Source organism: Chrysemys picta, chromosome 14 (genome assembly GCF_011386835.1).
Source record: "Chrysemys picta bellii isolate R12L10 chromosome 14, ASM1138683v2, whole genome shotgun sequence".
In the NCBI taxonomy this organism is placed as follows: domain Eukaryota; kingdom Metazoa; phylum Chordata; order Testudines; family Emydidae; genus Chrysemys; species Chrysemys picta.
The window spans coordinates 3,990,761-4,015,426 of NC_088804.1; the positions used below are offsets into that span (position 1 = coordinate 3,990,761).

General features: G+C 56.2%; 1 protein-coding gene across 3 annotated transcripts in view; it reads right to left on the reverse strand.

The window, feature by feature from the left end:
• Positions 1–4,666: 4,666 nt before the first annotated feature.
• The window catches only part of ST3GAL2 (ST3 beta-galactoside alpha-2,3-sialyltransferase 2), a 101,292-nt gene continuing 81,292 nt past the window's right edge, over positions 4,667–24,666 (reverse strand). For all 3 annotated transcript variants that reach the window (XM_005309799.5, XM_042861349.2, XM_065567497.1), the window contains 5 exons: positions 18,724–18,917; positions 12,615–12,794; positions 11,178–11,223; positions 10,412–10,531; positions 4,667–9,382 (listed from right to left, as the gene is read on the reverse strand). In XM_005309799.5, the coding sequence (XP_005309856.1) occupies positions 9,209–9,382; positions 10,412–10,531; positions 11,178–11,223; positions 12,615–12,794; positions 18,724–18,917 (714 nt within the window). In that variant the 3' untranslated portion in view covers positions 4,667–9,208. The remainder of the gene's footprint in view (positions 9,383–10,411; positions 10,532–11,177; positions 11,224–12,614; positions 12,795–18,723; positions 18,918–24,666) is intronic.

A 24,666-nucleotide genomic window follows, 5' to 3' on the forward strand; every position in this document is an offset into this window, starting at 1 on the left:
TGTAGAGGGGGAAAGAAACGGTGCGCATAGGGTAACCAGATCACAGCAGTAAAATAGGACCCGCCCCCTCCCTGCTCGGCCCCACCATTACACCCCTCTTTGACCCCCTTATATTACTGCACACAGCAGTACCAAAATTTAAAATACTGAAAATGGTATTTTCCTTCCAGCCACCGACTTGCCGCTCGCCTCCTCACCTTCCTCCCAAGTATAAAGCCTCGCCACCACTACCTGCCCACCCACCCCCTCGGTTCGTCATCCCCCCATGAAATAAGGGGAGGGGAAAAGGGGGACAGTTTGAAGGGATTTTCTGGGGGTATGAACTAAGCCGGGGAGGGGGAAGGGGAGCAGTGTGAAGGGATTGAATGTGACTGTCCCACACACAAACACAGGGGCCGCAGGGAGCCCTGTGGGTGGGGGCAGTGTGATAGGGGCTGGGGAGGGATAAGGTCCCTGGACCAGGGAAGGGGGCAGCAGTCAGGGCAGGGCAGGTGCAAGGCACACACACAGGGCCAGCTTTAGGAAGTGCAGGGCCCAATTCGAACATTTTTGGCAGGGCCCAGCAGGGATGACTAGAAGAAAAAAAAACATGTAAAAAAAAAGCCTTTCATTTCTTCCATGTATTATTTACTTTCCATAACTACATAAATAATAAAATTATATATTATGTACATTGTGTTATATATGCTGTTGATCAGTTATTAATGAGCTCCATTTCACATGTGTGGGTCCCCGCCACTCCCTGGGGGTGCCCTAGGGTGACCAGATGTCCTGATTTTATAGGGACAGTCCCAATTTTTGGGTCTTTTTCTTATATAGGCTCCTATTACCCCCCACTCCTGTTCTGGTTTTTCACACTTGCTGTCTGGTCACCCTAGGGTGTGCACATGTGTGGGTCCCAGCTGCTCCCTGCTCCCCTCATTGAAGCAGGTGTGCAGGGTTCCTGCCCTGGGAATTGCAGGGCACCAGTGGACATGGGGCTGGCTGGAAGCAAGGCAGGGGCTGGCTGGAGGTAGGGTCTGGCTGCAGGCAGGGCAAGGGGTGCGAGTCTGGCTGGAGACAGGGGGGTGTGGGGCGGGCTGGCTGGCTTCAGGCAGGGCCACAGGTGGATGCGGCAGGGGTTGGCTGGGCTGGAGACAGAGGAGTGCGGGACTGGCTGGCTTCAGACAGGGGTGCGTGGCAGGGGTTTGCTGGAGACAGGGCAAGGGGTGCGGGGCTGGAGCGGGCAGGGGTATGTGTGGGGCTGGCTGGCTTCAGGCAGGGCCGCAGGGGGCTGCGGCAGGGGTTGGCTGGAGACAGGGCAGGGGGTGGCTGCGAGCAGGGCAGGGGGTGCGAGGCTAGAAGCAGGGCAGGGGGTGGAGACAGGGGCTGGCTGCGGGCAGGGCAGGAGGTGCGGGGTGGTGTGGGCAGGGAGTGCAGTAGAGGCAGCTGGAGCCCCAGGCCCTTTAAATAGCCCCCTGGGGAAGTCGGGCCACCCCGGTAAACTGTACCGGGGCTTGGGGCCTGATTCAGGGAACTCAGTTGAATCGGCCTAAAGTCGACCCTGCGCGCGCGCACACACACACTCTCTCTCTCTCCCCCCCCCTCCCGGTTTTTCCGGCTGCCCATAGACAGTTCAAACCCCACCTCATCACTACGGAGGCCACCCTGGGAGCAACCAGCGCAGTAGCCACCCCACCCCCAACCAAAGAGGGGATTTTGGGGGGGGTCTCTGCCCAGTCCCCCCCAGCTACGGCTCGAGCCCAGGCCGGGTGCCCCTCCCCTTGCTCGCACTTACTGGCTCTGCCGCGTGCCCAGTGCTTCCCGCCTCAGCAGGCCCCGGAAATGACGCACCCGCTGTACGCCAGGCGGGGGGAGCGGGAGATGGAGACACGTGCACGCGTGTGTGCGCTTCTGGCCATTCAGGCGGTTGGAGCACAGTGCGCGGGGGCCCCCAGCAGCCGCGCTTCTGACCGTCCGGGCGGTCGGAGGGCGGCACGCGCATGCGGGGCTGTGAGATTGCCCCCCCCCCCCAGGCAGGGGACAAAGCCGGCAGCCGCGCTTCTCACCGGCCAGGGCTGTGAGGTTGCTGCTCTTCCCCCCTAACCCCCCGGCAGGGGGCGAACCTGACAGCCGCGCTTCTGACCGGCCGGCTAGACCGCTGCGAGCACGCGCGGGACTGTGAGGTCGGCCTCCGTCTCCCTCTCCCCCTCCCCCGGCAGCTGCGCTTCTCGCCAGCCAGCTGGTTGGAGCGTGGTGCGCAGTGCGGGGCTGTGAGGTCGGCCCCCTCTCCTCCCCCCGGCAGGGGGCAAACCTGGCAGCCGCGCTTCTCAGCGGCCGGAGCGCGATACGCGCAGGCGGGGCTGTGAGGTTGGCTCAGCCCCCGGGCAGGGGGTGAAGCCGGCAGCTCCCCCCGCCACTTGCTTGCGGGCTGCACAGTGAGCCCCCGCGGGCCGCATGTTGTGCAGGCCTGTGGTAGGGCCTAATTACAGCAAAAGGTCTTCCCCTCTTTTATACTTTCTTCCAGCTTGGTGGAAAGTGACATCATCATTTGGCCTCTTTCCCCACGACTCAACCCCTGGAAACACGTCTGGAGGACAAAGCCTGAACTGGGGAGGTGGGCCCAGGCTGAAGAGACGTCCAGACTGTGTATGGAAGAGCTGTGACCTGCTTGTATTATCGAACCGGGTGAGCCAGTGCTTGATTTAAATCCTGGCTCGTTTCGAAAACGCAGATTGCAATCTTACTTTTATTTATTAGGTAACCAACTTTGATCTGGGCGCTTATCACTCGTCATCACTTAAACTGTTTCATATTTTACCTTAAAGAGGGTGTGTTGGTTGAGGTGCTTGGGAAATCTGCTCCGTGTACAAAAGCTGGTGCACGTCCTCTCACACTGAGGCAGGGGCAGACTAGGTAATAAGCTTTCACTGGTCAGGCTTCTCACCAGGGCAAGACGGGACAGCTCTGGGGTGCAACGCTGGGGAGCTGGAGGAATTGGCTGGAGCCTCTCTCTTGTTAGTTCGTGAGTGGCTAGGAGAAGCATTCATGTAACTCAGCTGGCTGTGTGAGGGCAGGATCTGGAGGGGTTTGCAGCTTCTCACAGCATCACAGTGTGAGAGGGCGCTCGGGTTGGTAAGCCAGAGGGCTCAGCGGTACCCCAGTTCCAGGTTGCACCCCAGGGAGAACCCATCACAGAGGTACCCCAAGAGTCCACAAGTTTTTCCCCATTTCATCTGCTGTATAGGAGAGACATCAGAGGTCCTCTTGATCACAGAAACTCCTGGGAGCGTGGCTCTGAGGCAGAGGGGAAGCTGGTGGCTGAATATGTGCAAAGGGCTGGGAGGATTCACAACCTGTGGTGGGGATAGTGAAGCAAAACCTCCCCAAAAGCCAAGCAGCTCCAAAAGCACGGTCTGATCCCAACCCTTGGGAGTGGGGATTTGACGGGGGTGAGTCCCTAGAGTTCACAATGCAGAACGCAGGGAAGGGCCCGTGGAGGTGGGAGGAAGGGTTCATGACCTTACCTCAGCGTACAAAGGCCCTGCACCAGGGCTGCACCTCAGACTGTGATAGAAATAGGTTCAGAACATATCACAGCCAAGAAGCCTTTGTAACCGTGACGTGCTGTGCAGGGCAGGATTCTCACAGCCCCTTGCCTTGGGAGCTGAATGCCACGGTGACACTTCCCCATGGAGCACGGAGGGATGTGAAGAGTTAACCCTCACTGACAAGCAGATGTTCTGGCGGTGCTGGGAAGGGACCGGCAGGTATTTTCCAGCAGGCCAGGATTTGCCTCATGAAATGGTCCAAAGCTGGATCCTGCGGGATCGCAACCTGCACTCAGCCCATCGCTCGACTGGGAAAGTGTAGGAGCAAACTCCTAAGGAGATCAAAAGGATCTTGGACATGGGGATAATTGCAGAGTCAGATGGTCCCTGTGTTTCTCCAGTTGTTATGAGTATTAGAGCATTAGTAGCTCCTACCCTGAGGCCAGGGTTCAATCCCCAACCAATGCAGAGAAATCAAATTTCTGTACAGCTAGACCTGGGAATTTTTTGCTAACATTTCCTAGAACAGACAAAGCCTGAAAATGCAGAAGTTTTGCAAGACAGAAATTAGAATTTGGCCAGGAATAATTCCCTGGGTCCTATGGAAAATTATTTCCAGTCTGAATAGCGTTTGTGTTATGGACAACGTTATCAGCACACGTGGCCTTATAAAAAGAAACCAGATTATTGAATGAAAACTGTTAATGTATGTTATTCATTAAATGTGCAGTAACCATTTCAAAAGGAATCTAACCCCAAAATAGATTAGAACAGAGCCCTAGATGTATTTCCTCATACTCTGTATTGTTGAAGTAGCGTACGTTTATTACAAGAATTGGAATGGCCGACCTAGCCGCTGTTATGACAGGATGGTTTAAGTGAGTGCAACAAGAACTTGCGACACTCTATACTGGGTAGCAATGAACGTATGTAATGCTTTGCATGGCGTATGGTAAAGCGGGGTTCTCAGGCCCTACCCAGCAGATGGACCAGAGGAGGCTAGCGTGAAATCAGAGCTTTGGCCAATCTGACCATCTTTCCTCATTAGACTGTAGTGACTTCCAGCTACTGCTCATCTCCAGCTGAAATACCATACAACACCAGAGGCCTAAGGTACACACACACACCAGGAGAAGGAACAGATACAGATTTTATTTTGTACAACATAAAATAAACCCCATTTTTCCAACTGTGGCACATGAAAGAAAACCAACCCCTCCGATACAGTAAAAGTGCGCATAATACTGAAACCAAAGGGCAGGGGAGAGCAGGCTGCTTACAACAAAAGGAGAGGAACAGAACGCTTCAGATTAATCCTTTTATTAACAAAAAAATAGTTTTAAGACAGTCGTGTGTCGAAGTAGCAAAGTACACAGAGGCTATGGGGAAGGCTGGCAAGCTGCTCTTCGGACTGGTTTATAGGAAGGGTGGGCGAAGACAGGGCTGGACCATGAGTCACCTTTACAGAGAGCCTGGCAGTGCCAGGCATCCGGAAGAGGACTGTAAATTCAGTAGGATACCACAGGACCCATAGGTGCACCACAGAGGAACCCTCCATTTCTCCAGTTGGTGGGAGCATTTGGGGCCCCAGTCCACCAGAGATGCACGTGAATAGCTCCACTGACTCGAATGGAGCTATGCAGTTGCATGAACCTGCACATGTGCAGAAGGAATCCATGCAGAATTGGGCCCTTGGGTTGTCTTTCAAAGTTCCTCAGGACTGAACCATCCTGGACCAGCCATGAATTGACAAACTTGCTCTCTGCAGCTCCCCGCACGTCAGGACTGCCCCGACTCTGAGTGCAGAGCGATTTCTGAACTGTTTTGATGGTGATGGAGATAAACTGGGGCAGTCTCAGCTGAGTCCAAGCTGGTTCCGCTCGTCTCTGCTCCATGCTGGGAAGGCACCAGTGCCCCTTGCCCATAGCCTCTGTGTAGTTTCCTCTATGTACAGTACAGTGGTATTTGTAGACAACGCACCCCACATTCCCATTTCCGCGGGGGTGGGTTGCAGCATGCTCATGCAGGTGTTTGTTGGCCAGGCTGCTAAGGAAAGAAGTGTTAGCAAGTCCTTGTAGCCGGGTGAACTCACGGAAAAATGGAATCACTCCTCCTCCTCCGGCTGGGCAGTGTGCGCTTTGCAGGAGACCAAGCCGCCAGACTGGCTCTTGGATTCGAGACCACATGGTTGGTGGGGTGGCTCCTGTCACTCCTTGACTGTCAAGCCAGTCCCGCCTCTGCCCATCAGCCAGGAGGGAGACCAGCCCTTCCAAAGACAGCAACTGGATTTTTAACCAGGTGCTTCTCCCATCCCGTTGCACCAGCCAGCACCAAGAGCAGCAGCAGCTCCAGAAAAGGTGGCGTCTGGCAGCCTCTCTGCTCTCCCCAGGAGTGGCGTTTTTCAGCTAACCCCAGCACCTCGCTCCGATTGGTTTTTAACATGGCGGCAGGGAAACAATGAAGGAAGCAGCCAAGCCTGCCACTGAAAGCAGAGGACATGGACATCCTGGCATGGTTGGTGAACCCCAGACACAGCAGGGTCAGTGGGTGGAGTCCAGTGTGACAGACAGTATGTGATTCAAGGCACTCTGTTGCTCATGGTTTGTTTTTTATTTCTTAAAAAAAAAGAAGGGATAGCTGAGAGTGGGCTTGCACTAAACCACTTCTCCCTCCCCTGGTTCCCAAGAAGAGAGCGGTGCAGAAAGAACACAGGTTTCACTGTCCTATCAAGCTCCCCAGCATGCAAGGACTTGCTGACTTTTGGTTTCCAATACACTATTACAAGCCTCAGAGGGTCACTACTATGGAGTTACTGCTTTTGGCCTGGATTATCCAAAATGACTGCTTGGCAAGCAGGTCATGTGATCGCATGACATCACAAGCAGAACCTTTCGTTTAAAAAAACAGCCTCAGACCTTCATCCACCTCACTTCTTTAGAGCCCTGTAGACTGAAAACAAGAGCCATCTGTCTGGCTGCTGTAATAGGCCCCAGGACATTCATTTCACAACTGCAGAAGAAACCTCAAAACGGGAGAGATTGCCATACAGAAAAATCACAGATACAAAAAGAACCCCTTTTCCCCATCCTAATTTCTTTAAATAACTATTGCAAAAAGGAGACCTGGCCGCTCTGGGCCCTGTGTCTCCCAATACCACACAATCCAACGAGGATACAAACCGGAAGAAATTATTCTATTCAATACTGTTTGGCATGATTGCATTTTATTTAGTCCATCAAATACCTACCTGAAAACCCCACCAAGCAAGAAATAAGAAGCTGTTCTCCTTCGATTTCACTAATACCTCTGAGAGCATTTCATAGCTGCAGGCTTTGCCCCCTAATGGAACACACCCCAGTTTGGACCAATCCCACCAAACAAACCTCTGTAGTTGGATGAGGTTATTTCACTCTCTCTTTGCATCCTACCACTAGGCCAGGAGCTCGCACTTGACTGTGTAAACCCCACGAAGGCAGAGGAGATGATAGTTCCCAGTGCAAAGCAGGGACTGGCTTAGGTTGGGTTCCAATCCAGTGGCATGGTCCAAGCCAAGCTAAAATGAATGCACAGGAAGGGCAGGACATCCCTATTGGGTGAGAAGAGTTAAGGGTGGCAGAGAGGTCTCAGCTTGCAAAAGGGAGTCTGTGAAAGTCAGCGGAAATGAGATACTCCTTCCAGTGGTTATAAGATTTCAGAGAAGCCTTTCCCGTTACCCTTAACTCAGCCTCCTGCCCAAAGGCAATTAGTCCATGGAGGAGTCAAATCCTAGAGGTCCTTCATGATTAAAAACTGGGCAAGCGCTTCAGGATTTGGGCTGTCTAGATTTAGTTTTTCATTTTTAAACACACTTAATTCACCCAAGTTCTAAGTGTTCTACAATTTGCTCTTTCATCTAGTAGCAGAAAGGAAATCCATTTTTTTCCTTTATCTAGTGTGCAGAAGCACCCCCAGGCCAAACACGGTTGGGATCTCCATCAAGGACGGTCCCCTACCTTGATTCAGAGAGCTTTCAGCGGGTACCTTCCTGGCAAGTTCTCTACAAATCCATCCTCCCTGCTCCCCACCTCTCTCCTTTCAAGTCTTCCTTTGATGCCCACAGGCCAACTCTCACTAGCTGCCCCAGCTGTCTCTTTGCAGGGGAAAATTAGCATCTGGAATGCTGAGAAGCAGCCCACTAGAGAGAGGAGAGGCTCTGCCCATAACATCAGCAGTGAGATCAGCTGTCTAACGGCTAGGACAATCCCTTCACCAAAGCCTGGCAACTTCCAGCTAAATGGCTAGTTGCTACCGCAGCTCAATTCCGAGGTGAGGATGAGCGGGGAAATTTACAATGAACCTGGAAAAGCAGGACCTTACCCAGCCGCGGGCCACCACTTCCCAGTCATCAGAACTTGCCTTTGCAAGAAGCCAAGACTCTTACAAGGACAGCTTGTTGCAAGAACACGCTCTGGTGGAAGAGATAATGGAGGCAACATTTGCGGGGGAGGGACTGGGGTGGGGAGGTAGATTGTGGTTCTAGACTAGACTAGAGAATTCCCCCTTCCCTCTCCAAACCCAGGTGGGATTGGGATGGAGATGGGGAAGGGGTCTAAGCCACAGGTTCTGCAGACTTCTTAGCTGCCTTTGGCATGGCTTCTCTTCATTCGGTCCTATCAGTCAGTCCTAGAGCAAGACACAGCCCCTTCTCACGGGAGTAAAAGGGCAGACACCAGGCTTTAAATGGAGGTTCCCCCTCCTCTCCGTTCCTCCCACTTATTGAGACTAGCTCCCAACCAGCGTTAACCACTGGTCAGTCTCAGAAGCTTCCAGTCTGCCAAGACCCTACATCAGAAGCACCCAGATGCTGCTTCTCCCTCTTGATGTTTCCAATGGCTTTAAAATCCTCTGCTCAGCAAGAACTCTTCTTGGCAGGCTCCATTCCTAATGGGTTGGACCCAGCTGGCTGTCAAAAAGCCAAGAACCACCCCACACCTCTTCCTCTACTCCCCCATCCCCTCCCTCTGCCAAGCTGGAACGTTCCCAGTCACCGATTGTGCCCACACCCGAAAGGAACTGATTGTCTGGTCAGCATTTTGAACCAGATTGTACAAAATAAAGAGACACTGGAGCCTCCTCTGGGAGAGCGATTGCCAGGCTCCAAGAACGTTAAAAAAGGAGACGTTCACCCGGGTGTTTCCAAGCTTCTTCCGGCTGGGCTCAGAATGGGGCGGCTCGTGTAAAGACCACCCCACTCCATAGGGTCAGCCAGGGCTGAAGCTCACAGGCTAGTGTCATTCCACTGGGAGATTGGTCGAAACATGCAGCTTTGCCTTCGGCCTGTGGCCACGATTGGTTGGGCTTTGTTCTGAAGTTATGATTGGTTTTAAAAAAAGAGCAGCATTTGGTTTGACCATGAGGCGAACCGGGCTGGAAGCCTCCAACATAACCAGGGGCCGGTTTTCCTTGTAAATCCTTTTCATCCGAAACTTTTAAACAAAAAGAAGTTTCCTTTTCTCTCTAAACATGATTGGCCGGCAGAACCAAGTACCCCCACTTGGCCACTGGTCAGGTGGGGTCACAGACCGAACCCTGTAGCTCATTGTGATTGGTCGGGGATCTGTCACAGCAAGGCCAGCGACAGCGATCCGTCTCTTGAAACCTGATTCTGAAATGAAAGCTAGAGGACAGAGCCCAGAGCGTCAGTTGCCGCGGTAAACTTGGATCTTGCTGGTTTTCGCCAGCATGTCAATTATGTGCGCCTCAAAGTCCGCATCATGCACCCCGGTCTTCCGGAACTCCCCTGCATAGCGATTGTTCTCCCAGTAATGGTGCCAGTTGCCCCGGCTGTCTGCCCCGAATCCAAAGACATTCACCTGCAGCCAGAGAGGGGGAACAGCAATTACATCAAGAGCATCAGAGCTTGGCAGGCGGAGACGCTGCTTCTGGGCAGGAAGGTGCATTGTGGGTTTTTCTGCCTGCCTCTGACATCAGGCATTAGCCAAGGCTCCAGCCTGGGGAATCCTGCACTCTGGTGTAACAGGGTACATTACAGCAGTCTGTTCAGGGAACCCTTTCTGCGCACCAATCTGGTGCCCAGGCATTAGGAGTCATCATACTGAGATAGGTGCGGTCCATCGGACAGACAGAAGTTGATCCCACAACCCCGGACGTGCTTGGCAGGTCAAGAGCACGGCCTCATGCTCTAGTTTGGTGAGGAGTGGGCTGGAATTAAGATTGGGTCACAGTGTATGGGCACCAGCGTGTTACGTAACACTGGGGGGCGGGGAGGGAAGGTCTCTGGCCTGGGTCATGCAGGAGGTCAGACTAGATGACCACAATGGCCCCGTCTGACGTGGGATCTCGGAAAGACGACCGTTTTGGGCTGTATTTTGCCTGAACGAAGAGATTCTAAGGGACGGCTGGGGAAAGGTACCAAGCGGCACAGTGGGCTTCAAATAAACCCCGGGAAGAAGCTACCCGAGTCCAAAGCACAAAGCAGAACCCTTAGCCCAGCCCAGCCTAGGATGCCCTGCCACCATTCCTGGCAAATCACCACCACTCCCAGAGGGAGCCGACGCTTTTCCCAGAGTAAGAAACCTGCAAGGACTTGGATTGGCTTTTTCAGGCCATTTCAGCACGAGATGGATAGACAGTAGCAGCAAACCGCTGTCTAGGAGACAGTCGCCATTGGCAACCGTGGGCAGACTTCGGCAATGCTGTGCTCCCGTGCAGGAATGCTAGGCATGGTACCAGCTGCATGAAGCTGGCTAGGACTGAGTGTTACTGGCCAGTGCGTCTCTTGCCAGCGTGGTGAGGAGGCGAGTGCAGGGGAGGGCACGTCCCATGGAACCCCAGATCTCTGGCTCTGCCCTGGCGGCCTTACCAACCATTCCTGAACCCACCTCATCGCAAACATGAAGCGCGAAGAACAGCACTAGCATCCCCGTGGAGGGGTATCGCCCGTGGTGCTCGGTCCACCTGTCGTGAATGTATTTGAAGAAGGCTGGGTTGTAGATCTGCACCTGGAAGAAAGCCGAGGTCCAGAGGTCAGGCTGTGTAAATGCTCCCCAAAACTAAACACAGGGAGGGGAGAGGTACAATCACAAGTAGCTCAGGAGTGTAGGTTGGTCTAGAACCTCCCTCCTCTAATGGTCAGAAACATTCTTCTAATTTGGGCATTGCAAAGTCAGTCCCACGTTGCTTGGTTGTGCAGGAATCTGGTGCACTCTCCCAGTACCGACCAGCTCCAGGCCACCCCCCTCATGGGGACACAACTGAATGCAAGATCAGCTGTGGGACCAGCAGAACATGGTGCGACCTTTGGAAGACGGCAACCCCCGAACCACAAGAAGTGAAGAGTCTGAGAAGTTCACGGTACCCCTCGTCGGGAAGATACAGCAACGTTCACTGGCTTCTAGCTACCCCAGAGCCCCCGCAGCCTTGTCTGCGCTAGGGATGAAGCTGTTGGACAAAGACATTCATTTTCCAGCCAGGGCTGGAACGGTTGCCCACGCTCTCAGTGCTGAAGTGCCAAGGCAGAGTTAAAGGAAATGTTCCAGAGTGGACAGGAGTGGGGGTTTCTCTAGCCAGCGGATGCTGAGCAGGGTGTTCTGTAGCCCCCCTACAGTCAGGGCTGGCCTAGGAAAGGGAGCCTGGAGCCAGCCTTACCTTCTCCTTGTCCACGCGAAGGAAGGGCTTCACAGGCGCATACGTGCTGGAATAGCAGAGAGGCAGGTTATCTCCAAGGCCACCCAGCACTCCACAAGGCGTTACCATGAGAGGTACACATAGCAGGGGAGAGGTCAGTCACTTGCGGCCCGATTCAGGAGGGTCCCGCAGCCTGGTCCCACTGACATCAGGAGCAATGCTCAGCTTAAGTACCATCCTTAATCGGGGCCTTTGAAACAGGGATCCAGGCCTGCCGAGGTCCCCTTCTGCCGGGTGGTGAGGGGGGAACTGCCAATGCACTCCTCCCTTCCTGCCCAGCAGCTGGGTCCCGCTGGGGGGGGGGGGGGGGGAAGAGAGAGAGACCCCCCCTTTACAGATGGGGAAACAGAGGCCCAGAGAGATTACGCAATTCTCCCCCCCCCCCCCGCCCCATTTCCTTTTATTTTCCCTGCATTTACCTTCCAGTCACCTTGGCAATGGCTTCTCATTCTAGTATTATGGGATAGTGTTAGAAGGAGGTGCCCTTCCGAATACTTAGGTACCTCAGGCAGTACCACACCTTTCCCCTGGAGGGCAGCAGTGGGGGGGGGCCCTCTGCAAGTGATCCCTTCCTTCCCTCCCTGCATTAGGAATGGCGCCAATTCACTCTGTGGGTAGAGCAGCGAGGGCGAGTTACCAGCCCGTGCGGGCATCTGCAGGGGGTGGCAGGCGGGTGTTACTGCAACACTCGCGAGCGCATGCTCTGCTCAGCATTAAACAAGCTTGACGGGGAGAGACAAGCCCATGGGTGGAAGAAGAGCTGCTCAGAGTCTCTCCAGGGCCCCGTTCGCACAGTAGGCGTTAAAGGGTTCTGGCTTAGGGACCGTACATTTCCACTGCCCAGTGGCCTGGTGCCCCAAATTAAGTAGGCAGATGCTGTAATTCTCTCCACGCCAGTCTGGCTCCCAGTCAAGCCACCGGCTCTCGCCCACTCCGCCCTCCTGCCTTCCTCTGGCGAACGCTACTAGCCCCGCAGATCTAAGTCCCCCGTTCCGAGCATGGAGCAGGGCCTGGCCAGCTTCCCCCGCACTACGTCCTAGTAGCAAGTCTCCTCCCGCACCTCAAGGGGCTGCCACTTGGGGAGTGCCCTGGGCACTTCTGAATACCACAGAGAGCTGAACGAGAGCCTCATTTAGGGCCTGATCCTTTGCCCAAGGAATCCATGGCAACATTCACTACTGGCTTTCAGTGGTGCAGGATCGGACTCTGAGCAGAAGCCATCAGGAGATGGTGGCTTCTGTTCATTCCCAGCCCTGCACTGGGAGCCAGCAGCCAATGGGGACAGGCTCTGTGTCCCCCGCATGGCGCCAGAGGGGCTGGCACACAGCGTCTCAGAGCTCGCCGGCCAAAGGCCAGGCAGGAGGACCGTTTCTTCCCGCAGCCTCGCCAGCTACTCACAATCTGATCTGCCCGGTCGACAGGGCACTCGTGATCCACAGCAGGTCCAGGGCTTTGAAGGGCACCAGCACAAAGCTGACGTTGGCAGGCAGGTTCTTGGCACTCTCTGGGTACATGAAGTGATGGGTGGTCCTGCCCCCGACGTCGGCTTCAAACCCCACCGTGGGGGCCTGGTTCATTCTGCAGAGAGAGCAACCATCTCGTGACCGTCAGGTCATTTGCACAGAACAATTGGCTTGGTTAGACACACAGGGCAGCAATCCTGCTTCAGCTAAGTACACTGCGTATGTGCTTCGTAATCAATGCAAGGAACCCTTTCCATTCCCTCCCCCGCTGGTCAGTCTCCAGCCGCCGTGCTGCATTCATCGAGGGCTCTGCATTTATTTGAGGTTGTCTCCTCTTCTCTTTAAAGACTTTTTTTAAAGACATCCCAGCTATGGTCCTGCAGGGTTCAGAACTCACCGTCCCGAGCCAGCACACCTCCACCTGCTCCGCTCAGGCGCACAGCCAGGGCCCGAGCTACAGCCACGTCAAACACCCACAGCAGCCTTTGAACATCCCCGGGAGTTTGGGGAGCTGAGCAGCCAGCCCTTAGCTGTAGCTGTAACAGTGTCAGTGGGACAGACAGAAGCAGGACTGCAGTCCAGCAAACATGTACCCAACGCCACACGGGAACGCTGCTTTTTAAAGCCATAGATTTCCACTTGGGGGCAGGGACTAGCTCACGGTCGGTGTTTGTACAGCACCTGGCCCAGTGGGGCCCCAACCTCAGCAAGTTCTAGGAACAGGCCCTGCCAGACCGGACCAGGCCAGGGATCCATCCCAGTGGAGAGCAGCCTGTGCTAGATGCTTCAGTGGGATGAGCAAGAGACCCAGCCCCAGGGAACGCGTTTCCCAACTCCCAGTATTCCCCAGTGCAGACTGGCTCTACGGGCCAGGGGAAGTGACCCTGGGAATTTAAAATCCCCCACAAAGACTGGCTGAGTTCTAAATGAGGGCAGGGCAGGGCAGGCCTACAGAGCGATCTGAACCCTTGGGAAGATGGCTCCAGTCAAACAAAATGTGGTAAATACACCCAAATGCAAAGTTATACACCCAGGGCCAGGACTGCAAGGAAGCCAGATGGGAGACTGTGCCCTAGAAAGCAGTGACTGAAAGATTTAGGGGCCACATGAGCTCTCGTGTGATGCTGTGGCCAAGAAGGCTCGCACGATCCTTGGATGTACAAGCAGGGAAGTAGTGGGTTGGAGCAAGGCGGTGATTTTACCTCGGAACATGGCATTGATAGGACTGATACTGGAATCATGCATCCAGTTCTTGGGTCCACGTTTTAAAAAGGATGTTGAAAAATGGCAGAGGATGCAGAAAAAGAGCTGGAGAAGACACCGTAGAGCGAGAGAGTTAGAGCTCTGTCTGTTCAGCTCGTCAAAAGGCCGATTGCAAGGTGACTAGATTAGCGTGCAGGTACCTTCACCGAGAGAACATCCCTGGTGCTAACAGGGTCTTTAATCAAGAGGAGAAAGACCGAACGAGAACCACTGGCTGGAAGCTGAAGCCAGACAGAAATTAGGCACAAATTGTTCCCAGTCAGGGTGACTAGCTGGTGGCAGTGGGTTCTCCAGCTCTTGATTCCTTCAGATCAAGGCTGGATTCCTTTCAGGAAGATCTCATCAAAGTCAAGTTATGGGGTTTCATACAGGGCTATCTGGGTGCAATGTAATGGCCTGTGATCTAGCTGATCTAATGGTCCCTTCTGGCCGTCAATGCTATTAATATAGGAACTCAATGGCTCTTCCCATCAGCAGTCATGATGTCACGTTTCTCTTGTGACTTTGCTCTCTTCCACCATCCAGAGCTCCTTGCTGCACTGTACCACATCACCCAAAGTCCAAGCTGCATTTCACCACTACGTGGCAGCAGTGAAGCAGGAATTGGACAAGGAGCCGGTTTCGGGAGAAGCCCCGGCTGCACGCATTTCTGGCCTGGCTTGCGGCCTCAGTAGTGAACATCCTTTCCAGGGTGCAACTGTCCCCAAGTCACAGACCGATGGAACGTGACGAACCCTATAAATGTTCTATTACACACACGACAGGAAACGCCCCAATTACAGGTGCCTGTGCAGCCTCCCGCTAGCCCCTGGCGATGCCAGCTTTAATGACACGACCACTTTCCGTGCAGCAGGCCTGGCTCATTTTGTGCCCAGGACGGGGCAGTGCTCAGATAATGAACAGCTATGGACAGTTCAGACTGCAATCCGCCGGCCAGTAACCACTGCCCCCCAACCAAACAGTGTCAGAGGCTGCTGGCACGGTGACAGGAGTTAGCACGGACCCCTGATCGAGCCATAGCCGGGGACACACAGGCCGGCCTGGAGAACGTTCTCCGTGAGCTTCCCTGAGGCTGGGCGATTAGAGACAGGGCAGCAATAGAGGAGTTTGTCAGCGTCAGGAGCTGGTTTCTGGAGCAACGTCCTAACGGAAGGATCGATACAATTCCGCTGGGGCAGTGAGACTGCAGCGAAGGTGGAGCTGGACCAATTCCTGCCTCCTGCAGCAGCTGCTGCATTCGGCTCCGGCCCCGCTCTCGGCTAGCTATGTATGGGCAGGGCCCTACCAAATTCACGGTCCATTTTGGTCAATTTCACGGCTGTAGGATTTTTAAAAAAAAATAATAAATTTCATGATTTCAGCTATTTAAAATCTAAAATGTCACGGGGTTGTAACTGTAGGAGTCCTGACCCAAAAAGGAGTTGTGGGGGGATCACAAGGTTATTGTTGGAGGGGGTACTGCTACCCTTACTTCTGCGCTGCTGCTGACGGGGGTGCTGCCTTCTTAGCTGGGCAGCCACAGAGCAGCAGCTATTAGCCTGGCGCCAGCTCCGAAGGCAGCACCCAACAGCCGCCGCCCTGCGGCCGCCCAGCTCTGAAGGCAGCGCAGAAGTAAGGGTGGCAATACCACACACACCCCTAAAATAACCTTGCAACCCCCCTGCAACTGCCGTTTGGCTCAGGACCCCCAATTTGAGAAAGGCTGGTCTCCCCCGTGAAATCGGTATAGTATCGGATAAAAGCAGCAAGAGACCAGGTTTCCCGGGCTAGAGCAGATTTCATGGTCTGCGATGCGTTTTTCATGGCTGGAATTCGGTAGGACCCTACGTACGGCGCAGGAAGAACAGCTTGATTTTCAGACCCCAAGCGGAGCTGGCAGTTCCAGCGAGTTTTGTTCCGGCGTAGGGGAGCGAACAGCGTCTGCCAGTCAGAGGGAAAGTAAACAGCAGCCAGGCATTTCTACAGCACCTTCCATCCCAAAGGCTCCCGGGGGCTCCACGAACCTTGACACGTGCGGCGCGGCGCCACTCACAGGCGGCTGCCACAGGACAGAGCACGCTGGGCTGGCAACAACCTGCCTAAGAGCGGGTAGAGCAATGCACACAGCGAGGGCGGATTCTGGTCAGTGAGGCTGGGTTAGCCTCTGCACGGAGGCAGATCGATGGGACCAGTTATCCAGGCCGACTCTCCGCTGCAAGACTGGGCTGGCATTTGGGGGAGAGGCACATTCCTGATCACAGCCCTACTTCAGAAGTTATTCCCAGAAAATGACACTGCACAATCTCAGTGCCTAGCACCCAACGCTTGCTGCAGAGGAGCCTGGAGGCACAGGGGTGGCCTCCCACGTGATCCAAGGAGCCCGGATTGGTCTCAAAGCCCTCACCTGGGTTTGGATACTTTTGGAGCCATAATTCCCCATGGCTGCGAAGCGCCAATGTTTTTGAGAACCCTGGGTCAGCATTAACTTAGACAGGGACCTCTCCCTGCAGCTGAATGTTCCCAGCCCCACATCTTCTCCTGCCCCCCACTTCCCTGGCAGAGCAGCAACTCCACGTGGGAAGCCAGTCTCCAAGGGCCTCCCTCCTGCATATAGGAGACCCCGGCCCAAATATACCCTCCCTGATCCAGTGCAGTCCCAGGGCCCCCAGAATCCAGCCTCTGCACAAACACAACCCGCCGCGTGCCAGCAACCACAGGGCCCGGATTTATGGATTCCTGTGTCGGAGGGTGAGCTCCAGCGGGCAGAGGACAAAGCCAGCAGGAGCGATCACAGCGGTAAGACAGCAAAGGCAACCGGGCTGCATCCAGATGAACCGCTGGCCAGCTTACGACAAGTGAGCGTTCCTCCTGCTAGCTGCGAAGGGAAGCGGGGAGGAGAGTCTATGACAGGGCCAGTGATGCGGCCCTAGCTACGCTATGGTGCGGAGCCAGGCCTGGCCAGGGAAGGGGTTGGGGAAAGGGAGGAGGGTGTCCAGGTGTCTGACAAGGGCAGGGGAACAGCCAGGTGTTCTAGCTACTGCTCAGGGTCATCTAGTGACCAGCACAAGGACACTGATGAAAACAGACAGCGAATGGCTGATCCACCTGGACCATTCCACCAAAGCTCTTGGTAAGAGGCCTTCGGGCTTTCCGAGAGGGGAAACCAGCATGCAGAGGGGGGTGCGCAGCAGTGGGGTCTTCAAAAGGGTCCAACTGACTTAGGAACACCAGCTCCACCAGGACTTGTGCTCCCCAGGTGATTCAGAAGATCTGAACCCGTCCCCCAGAGAGTCAAAGGGCTCTTGGGCCTGTGTGGGCAATTGCACCTGGCTGTTCTGATTTTTGGAGCAAAGAGCGTGGATCAGAGAGCAGAGCTGTCTCAGGTGGCAGCTGGTCTGGGAAGCGAAGGCCGGATGGAAGGAAGGTCCTCCCAGCAGGGCTAAACACCCTGGAGGCCAAAACGCCCAACCACTGTCTACCCCGCAGCCCCCACCAGTGCTGCCACGCACAGCAAGTGAGGGATCCCTGGTCCCTCTAGTGCAGAAATGGACATCGCGGCGGGGAATCAAGAAGGAAGGAGGTGGGAGACCTCACCATGAAGGTGGATGAGCCAGTCCCAGATCAGCCAGCGGCCTCCTGCACCGCCCTGGCCAGGGGATCTCCGCCAGCGATTTCGGCACTCAGCTCAGCTTGTCGCGGGGTCTCGAACCCTGGACGCGTCTCTACTGGTGATCCTGAACATTGCAAGTAGCCGACTCTTTCCTCCCTGCGCCTGCACTGTGCCACCAAAGCATGCTGGGAAACCTGCCTTCCCACCCCACCCCACTGGGGGCGGCCATGGGGAAGCTGGGTACACAAGAGATTTTATCGTTCCACTGTTTCAATGATCAGAAACAGAAAGGTCTTTAAAAGAATGGAGAAGGATTGTTCCTCCCACCACCGCCATTTACTAACCAGGGCCTGAGTCCTTGGCTTGAGCCTCCCAGTCGGGCGGAGAGCGAGGAGCAGCCGCCTTCCCTTGGAGCTGCTGGGCTCGGGACTCAGCCCTGGCCCCACACCTGGGCTTGTGGAGCTGCCGTTTCCCAGGTTGTGACCCTGGGCTGACAGCTGCTGGACGCGGCTCTCACCGTCATGCTGAGACCCCCGGCTCGGGCCTGCAGCCACGCTACAGAACAGGGCTTGGACCAAATCACAGCAGGACTCGGGCTCTGACTCACCTCCTGGCACGCTCCTGTGGCCTGTGATTCGTGTGTGGATGGAAGGGGGTGTGGGCTCAAACCTGAGTCACAGCCCAGGCTCAGTGTGCAGTGTAGACATACCCAGGGAGGCTGCGACCTGACACTGCATGTGCTAAACACTGCAGCCGCCTCTCTGCACACCCCACTCCCTGCTTTCCAGGGCAGGTCCCAGCCTGGCTGTCCTGCGTTCGTCACAGAGACGGCCGCTCCCCAGGGACACGACAGCTCCCGACACACGCAGCTCTTCCCCTGCCCAGCAGCCATTTCCCGAGACTGGAGTTAATGAAACAAGAAGCCCCGGCCTGGGGAGGGCGGTGGAGACAGGACTCAGCCTGCACAGAGCCAGGCCCGAGAGAGAAGGTGCCCTCTGAGGACTTGGAGGGGCGGGAAGCTGCTCTGAAATGCAGGCAAGAGCAGCACGTGCAGACAAAGCGCTTTCACCTACTTTGCTCAGACATGATCCAACGCGAAAGCCGGCCCAGCGCTCAGATTGTGCCTCCGTCCGCAGCTCGCCGCCCCACGGGAGCCAGCCGCACCCCCTCCCCAGCGGCGCCGGCCACCCACCTCATGATGAAGTTGTGCCCGTCGATCTCTCGCCCGTAGCCAGAGCCGCGCAGGTTGCCCGAGTTGCCCACCACAGCGCAGCGCCGGCACTTCCTGGGGTCGCGGGAGCCGTAGGGATTCTCGCCCGGCACGATCTGGAAGAGCTTGCCCAGGACTTCATTAGTGTTGTGGGACTTGAACTGGGGCTGCAGCATCTGCAGAGACACACAAGGGCCAGTGAGACGTCAGGTTTCTATAGCACCCATCTCCATGGCACCCAGCCCCAGCCACCCACCTGGGCTAGACAGTCCTGCTGCCAGGCACTGCTCAGACTGCGCCCATTGGCCTCCAACTGGCAGCCGCTCCTGGGGCACTGGGCAAAGGAGGAGATGGTGCCGGCCTTACCAGCAAGCTCCTGTGGGCACGGGAGCAGCATGAACAACGCTCCTGGGACAGGACCGGAGACCCACAGTGGTGGTGGGGGAAATCGGAGGAGAAAGGAAGGGGCAAGATGTTAATGCAGGGCTGGGCAAACTTTTTGGCCCAAGGGCCACATCTGGGAATAGAAATTGTATGGCAGGCCATGAACGCTCACAAATTGGGGTTGGGGTGCAGGCTCTGGTTGGGGGTGTGGGCTCCAGGGTGGGGCCAGAAATGAGGAGTTCAGGGTGCAGGAGGGGGCTCTGGACTGGGGCTGGAGCCGAGAGGTTTGGGGTGCAGGAGGGGGCTCCGGGCTGGAATCGAGGGGTTCAGAGGGCGGGAGGGGGAATCAGGGCTGGGGCAGAGGGTTGGGCCGCGGGGGGAGGCTCAGGGGTGCAGGCTCCAGGCAGCGCTTACCTCAAGTGACTCCTGAAAGTAGCGGCATGTCCCTTCTCTGGCTCCTACACAGAGGCACGGCCAGGCGGCTCTGCACGCTGCCCTGTCCACAGGCACCACCCCTGCAGCCAAGGCCGGCTCCAGGCACCAGCTGAACAAGCAGGTGCTTGGGGCGGCCAACGGAGAGGGGAGGCACGTCCAGCTCTTCAGCAGCAATTCGGCGATGGGTCCCTCACTCCCTCTCGGAGTGAAGGACCTGCCGCCGAAGAACGAAGTGGCGGCGATAGAGCTGCCGCCGAAGTGCTGCAGATCACAATCGCGGCTTTTTTTTTTTTTTGCTGCTTGGGGTGGCAAAAATCCTGGAGCCGGCCCTGCCTGCAGCTCCCATTGGCTGTGGTTCCTGGCCAATGGGAGTTGCGAGGGCGGCGCTTGGGATGGGGGCAGTGTGCAGAGTGGAGCCCCCTGGCTACCCCTCCGCGTAGGAGCCAGAGGGGGGACATGCCGCTGTTTCCGGGAGCCGAGTGGAGCGGCCCCCACCCCTGCTCCCTGGCTGGAGCACCAGAATGGGGCAAACCCCAGATCCCACTCCCCAGCGGGAGCTTGAGGGCCAGATCCAGCCCGCGGGCCGTACTTTGCCCACCCCTGTGTTAAAGGAACAGCAACATATTTTCAGTCTGGGCCAAAGACTTCTGTCCCGCCCAGCAACCCCTGTGCCTTTAAAGACAAGGTCAAAAGTGCAAGACCTTGGGATGGTTTGATCCCATGAGCGGCTCACCAGTCTGAAACACAGCTTCAGCATTAGGTGGGCTTTGCTGCAGCCCCCAGGGCACACACCAAAAATAGCCCCTAGGGGATTACTCACACTGCCTGGGTCCAACCCCCGGCTGGATAACAAGCCAAAGCAGTTGGCACACAACTGCCACACATCAGCCACTGCTCCTCCCACTCAGAGTCTCTCTCGCAATTGGGGAAGCCAGCGTGAGCTGGGCCTGGCTGAGATGATGCCCGATGTGCAGCTCGGGTCTCTTAAATGCTTTGAACGGACTGCAAGACTTTGCATTTAAGCGGAATCCTTTTGAGACAAAAGCGTCTTGGAGAACCAGCAGCATCACGTTTCAAATTCTTTGCATTTTTAACTATGCGGTTTCCTTCCCGGTGTCATTTACATTTTGGCCTGGTAACGCGGGAAGGCGGGGTGTGGTTTTGTCGAGTTTGTCTTCTGAAGATGGAGCTTACGACCAGGATGGTATTCTAGGGGTGTCTGTGACCCTTCCAGACCACGTTCTTATGTTTGAAAGCTCTTTGTTCGGCACCATTAAACAGCAACACAGAACTGACAGACTGGATCACACCCAGACCCCATCTAATCCACGTTCCATCTCCAGCAACTGCAGGGACCCCGGGGTGGGCAGCCATGGGATAATCTGCCCCCCCATGAGCTCTCCTCCTGGTCTCTAAGCCCATCGTCTTGCAGTTTTGTCCCCGCTGGGACAGCAGAACTGACCTAATGAAGTCACCCCCCTTTCCAGTGCACTGCCCTGCCAGTGACAGCAGGCTGGTTTGCCAGCACTGCAGGGGAAGTTGTAATGAAACCCATCGCCAGCCAGACGGAAGAGCGTCGAGAAGGACGGGTCACATAGTGCTGTCAGCCTGCCTGGCGCTTCGGAGACAAGTGAGACGATGAGGGACCCAATTCTCACTCGCACTTCGCTCACTTCCTTATTCTTGAGTTACATCCGCACACGAGTGGACGCGGGCCCACGCTGCTTAAAAACACAATCACTCTGGAGGGCAGGAGGGTCTAATGGACGGGGCACCAGGCTCGGACTCTGCAGATCTGGGGTCAGCTCCCTGGCTCTGCCACAGACTCCCTGGCTGACCCTGGCCAAGTCTCTTATTTCTCCCTGTGCCACTGGTTTCCAGCTATAAAATGGGGATAGCGCTTTACTGGGGTGTTAAGGAGGAACTCTGTGTTTGTGGGGCTCGGGTACTGCAGGGATGCGAGTCCTCACAGGTCCCAGCCAATGATTTCAGTCCACGTTGCCCTGAGAGCATCTCGTATGAAGCACCTGCCTTGTTCTGCCCAGCAGCCGAACGCAGCAGGCTACAGAAAGGGGGGGCGGAAGGGCAGCTTGGTGCGGAGAGCCAGAGTGCTGGCTCCGAGACCCCCCACAGGGCAGCGGTGAAACATGCGGTTGTGCCGGCCGATGGCTCCAAGCCCAGCCTCTCCCATCCCTGCAGAGGGACGCTCTCCCGAGCTCCCACCCATTGGCCTGGCCCAAGAGCATCGTCAGCTTTTATAACAGCCACTGAAGACCCCCCGGATGGTAACAGTTTGCAGGACCAGCTAGGTCATACGGGAGCCAGGGACTGCCGTGGAGCAGCTCCCGATTCCCATCCCCCCACCCCAGGGTGGGAACTGTCTCTAGGAGTAACACTGCATCAGGGCAATCGTCAATATTTAAAGCGCCCGATGCTCCTGCTCCCATGGCTAGATTCTGCTGGGCGAATAACCATCCCGAGGCACTCTCCGCTCACAGGAGACACGGGCTGGAGTGAAGAGGGTCAGTGCTAACCGAAATTTCCAAGGACCCAGCCAGTCGTGCCAGGGCAAGTGAGGAGGACTCTATTGTCCAGGGGATTAGGGCACTCGCCTTGGATGCGGGACACCAAGGTGAGTAATTCAGACAGAGTGGGATAGCCTGAGAAAACTCCAGCCCAGAATAGACCAGTGGCCAGGGCTCCCTGCTGCAGTGGGGAAGAGCCAACCTCAAAGCCCTTCTCCACATCAGGCAGTGTGGGGGGGACATGAACCCAGATCCCCCCTCCCTGATGAGTATCCTACCCACGGGACTAAAGCTCACAAGGGTGGGGCTCCACCCCGGCCGTTTTGGGACTTGCTTGCTGTTGGCAAAACGCCTGAAAGTTGAAACTAAAATGCGCGGGTCAAAGGAAACATTTTGCTAAAGGAGACGTTCCAGCTTCTCCCGTCTGGTGGAAGCGATTCAGGGAACTCGGCAGGAATTCAGCAATACTTTGGGTCAGCCCCAAACGTCCTTTTTCAGCAAACAAACCATTCAGCTGAAAATCACCACCCAGCCCTACCCGTTCGCCAACCGCAAATCCAGGGCTAGCGTAGGGAGAGTGGTGGAGGCGGCGGTACCGGTGGGGAGGCGGAGCTTGCCCACTTCTCAGTTAGGAGCCTAGATTAGTTTATCCACTTTTTTTTTTTTAAAACCACTAAGCCACGGGAGCAGGGCTCTCGGGGCCCAGAGCCAGCATTGGGCTCAACTGCAAGAAGAGCGGGGGGACGGAACGAGCCCCTCGTGGCGGATCGAGAGCCCACGCACCATCACAGCTGACGGGGACGGGCGGGGAGCACAGGGGCTCTCGTGGACTCCCAGAAGGGACGTGGGAGATCCCAAGGACGAGAGCTAAGACTCTCCCGCTAGCTCGGCCTCAGCTGGGCCAGCCAAGGCTGTGCCAAAGCAAAAGTGGCCTCTCCATCGCACAGCCCGGCAAGCTCGGCCCAGAGCCGTGCAGCAAGCGGCAGCAAAGGCTGCGAGCCCATGGACAGACAGGGCTCGTTACCCAGAGCTATTGGGCAAGCAAGGGGCTTCTGTCTCCATGCCACCTCTTGGCCACTAAGCCTGGAACATCAGCTAATGGCCCTGACAGGAGGGGTGGGGCAGGCCCCCCCAGTACAGGCAAGGAGACGAGTGGGAAGAGCAGGAACACCGCCCCCCCCCCCCCGGGTCCTGCACAGCTCAGGCGCCAGGGGACAGGCCTAGCAGGAGAGAGACCCGGTCACCCCCACAAAACAAGCCAGCCCGTTCCCAGACAGCAGCCAGGCCGAGATGTAGGAGGCTGACGCCTCCTTCCTTCTGGAGTGGGGTGTAGCCGCCAGGCCCCATTGCAAGCTAGGCTGGCCGGGCTGCTCTGGGCACAACAAACTTTTGGTCCATGGGGGCCTAGATGCACCGAGCCCCCTCAACTCGGCAATGGCTACACGCACTTGGCACTTCTGGAAGAATGAAAAGCACAAGCTGGCAACTGACAGCTCCCCTCCCCCCACCTTGGCAGCTGCATGTGGGCATCTGGACGGGCGGCAAGCTGGACAGCTGGCGTGAAACCCAGAACCAAGGCATCTGTGTGTCAGGGCCCCCAATTTGCCGGTGGCACATGGCACCCAGCAGCAGGGTGGCTGCGGGCAGCAGGCAAGGTCTAAAAAGCCTCGTTTTCACGTTGGCATCGCCTTTCCCACGGAAAAGAATCTCTCTGTGCACAGGCAGCAACACCAGCAGCAGAGATCCCCTCGCTGCCCCCCATGCCCAGCAATCCCTGGCATCTTAATTGGGTTTCAGGACATCTGCCTCACACCTAACCAGGTGCTCCCACAGCCCCCATCATCTGCATGAGCACCAGGAACGTGCCAGGATTCTCTATCCAGGGTAACAGGGAGACGGGATCTTTACTTGCTGCACAGTTAAAGCACACGAGACTGGATGCATGTCTCCAGAGCAGAGGGGATCTATCCCTGACAGCACGTGCTAGGAACTGGGGGCCAGGGGAGGCGGAGCCTTCAGCCCACGTGAGCTGACGTTCTCGGGGTGTCCCCTCCCCTCCAGGAATACATCCATCTCCCTGCGAGGTGGAGTTCACTGCATTTTAAGTTGGGGGAAACAGAGGCCAGAAGAGTGACTCACCCAAGGCTAGGGAGCAAGTCAATGGCAGAGCTGGGATGGGAGCCCAGGGGTCCCGATTCTCTGCTGCCGCATGCGCAGGGGTGTGATTTTACAGCTGTGCCGGCAGGACCGAACGGCAGAGCTGTGCTTCCTGGCAAAAGTGACTTGATGAGAGGCGGGCAATGGAGGGTCAGGTCCAACTCCCAGCTGTGCTGTGTGCACTAACCACTAGACCGCACTGCTCCCTGCAGGCTAGACACGGGAGCACCCCTACTTCCCCAAACTCCACCCTCTGTTCAGTGCACCCAGCCCCAGGGAAGGCAACGGGGCTGCACAGGGGTCACGGAGGCAGCGCTCAGCCTGGGAGATTGCATTATTAGGGGGGCATGAGCTAGGAGGAGCCCAGTTGGGCTCAGCACCAGCGTGAGCTCATCTCATTGCCAGATGGCCAGGGCTTGTTTGA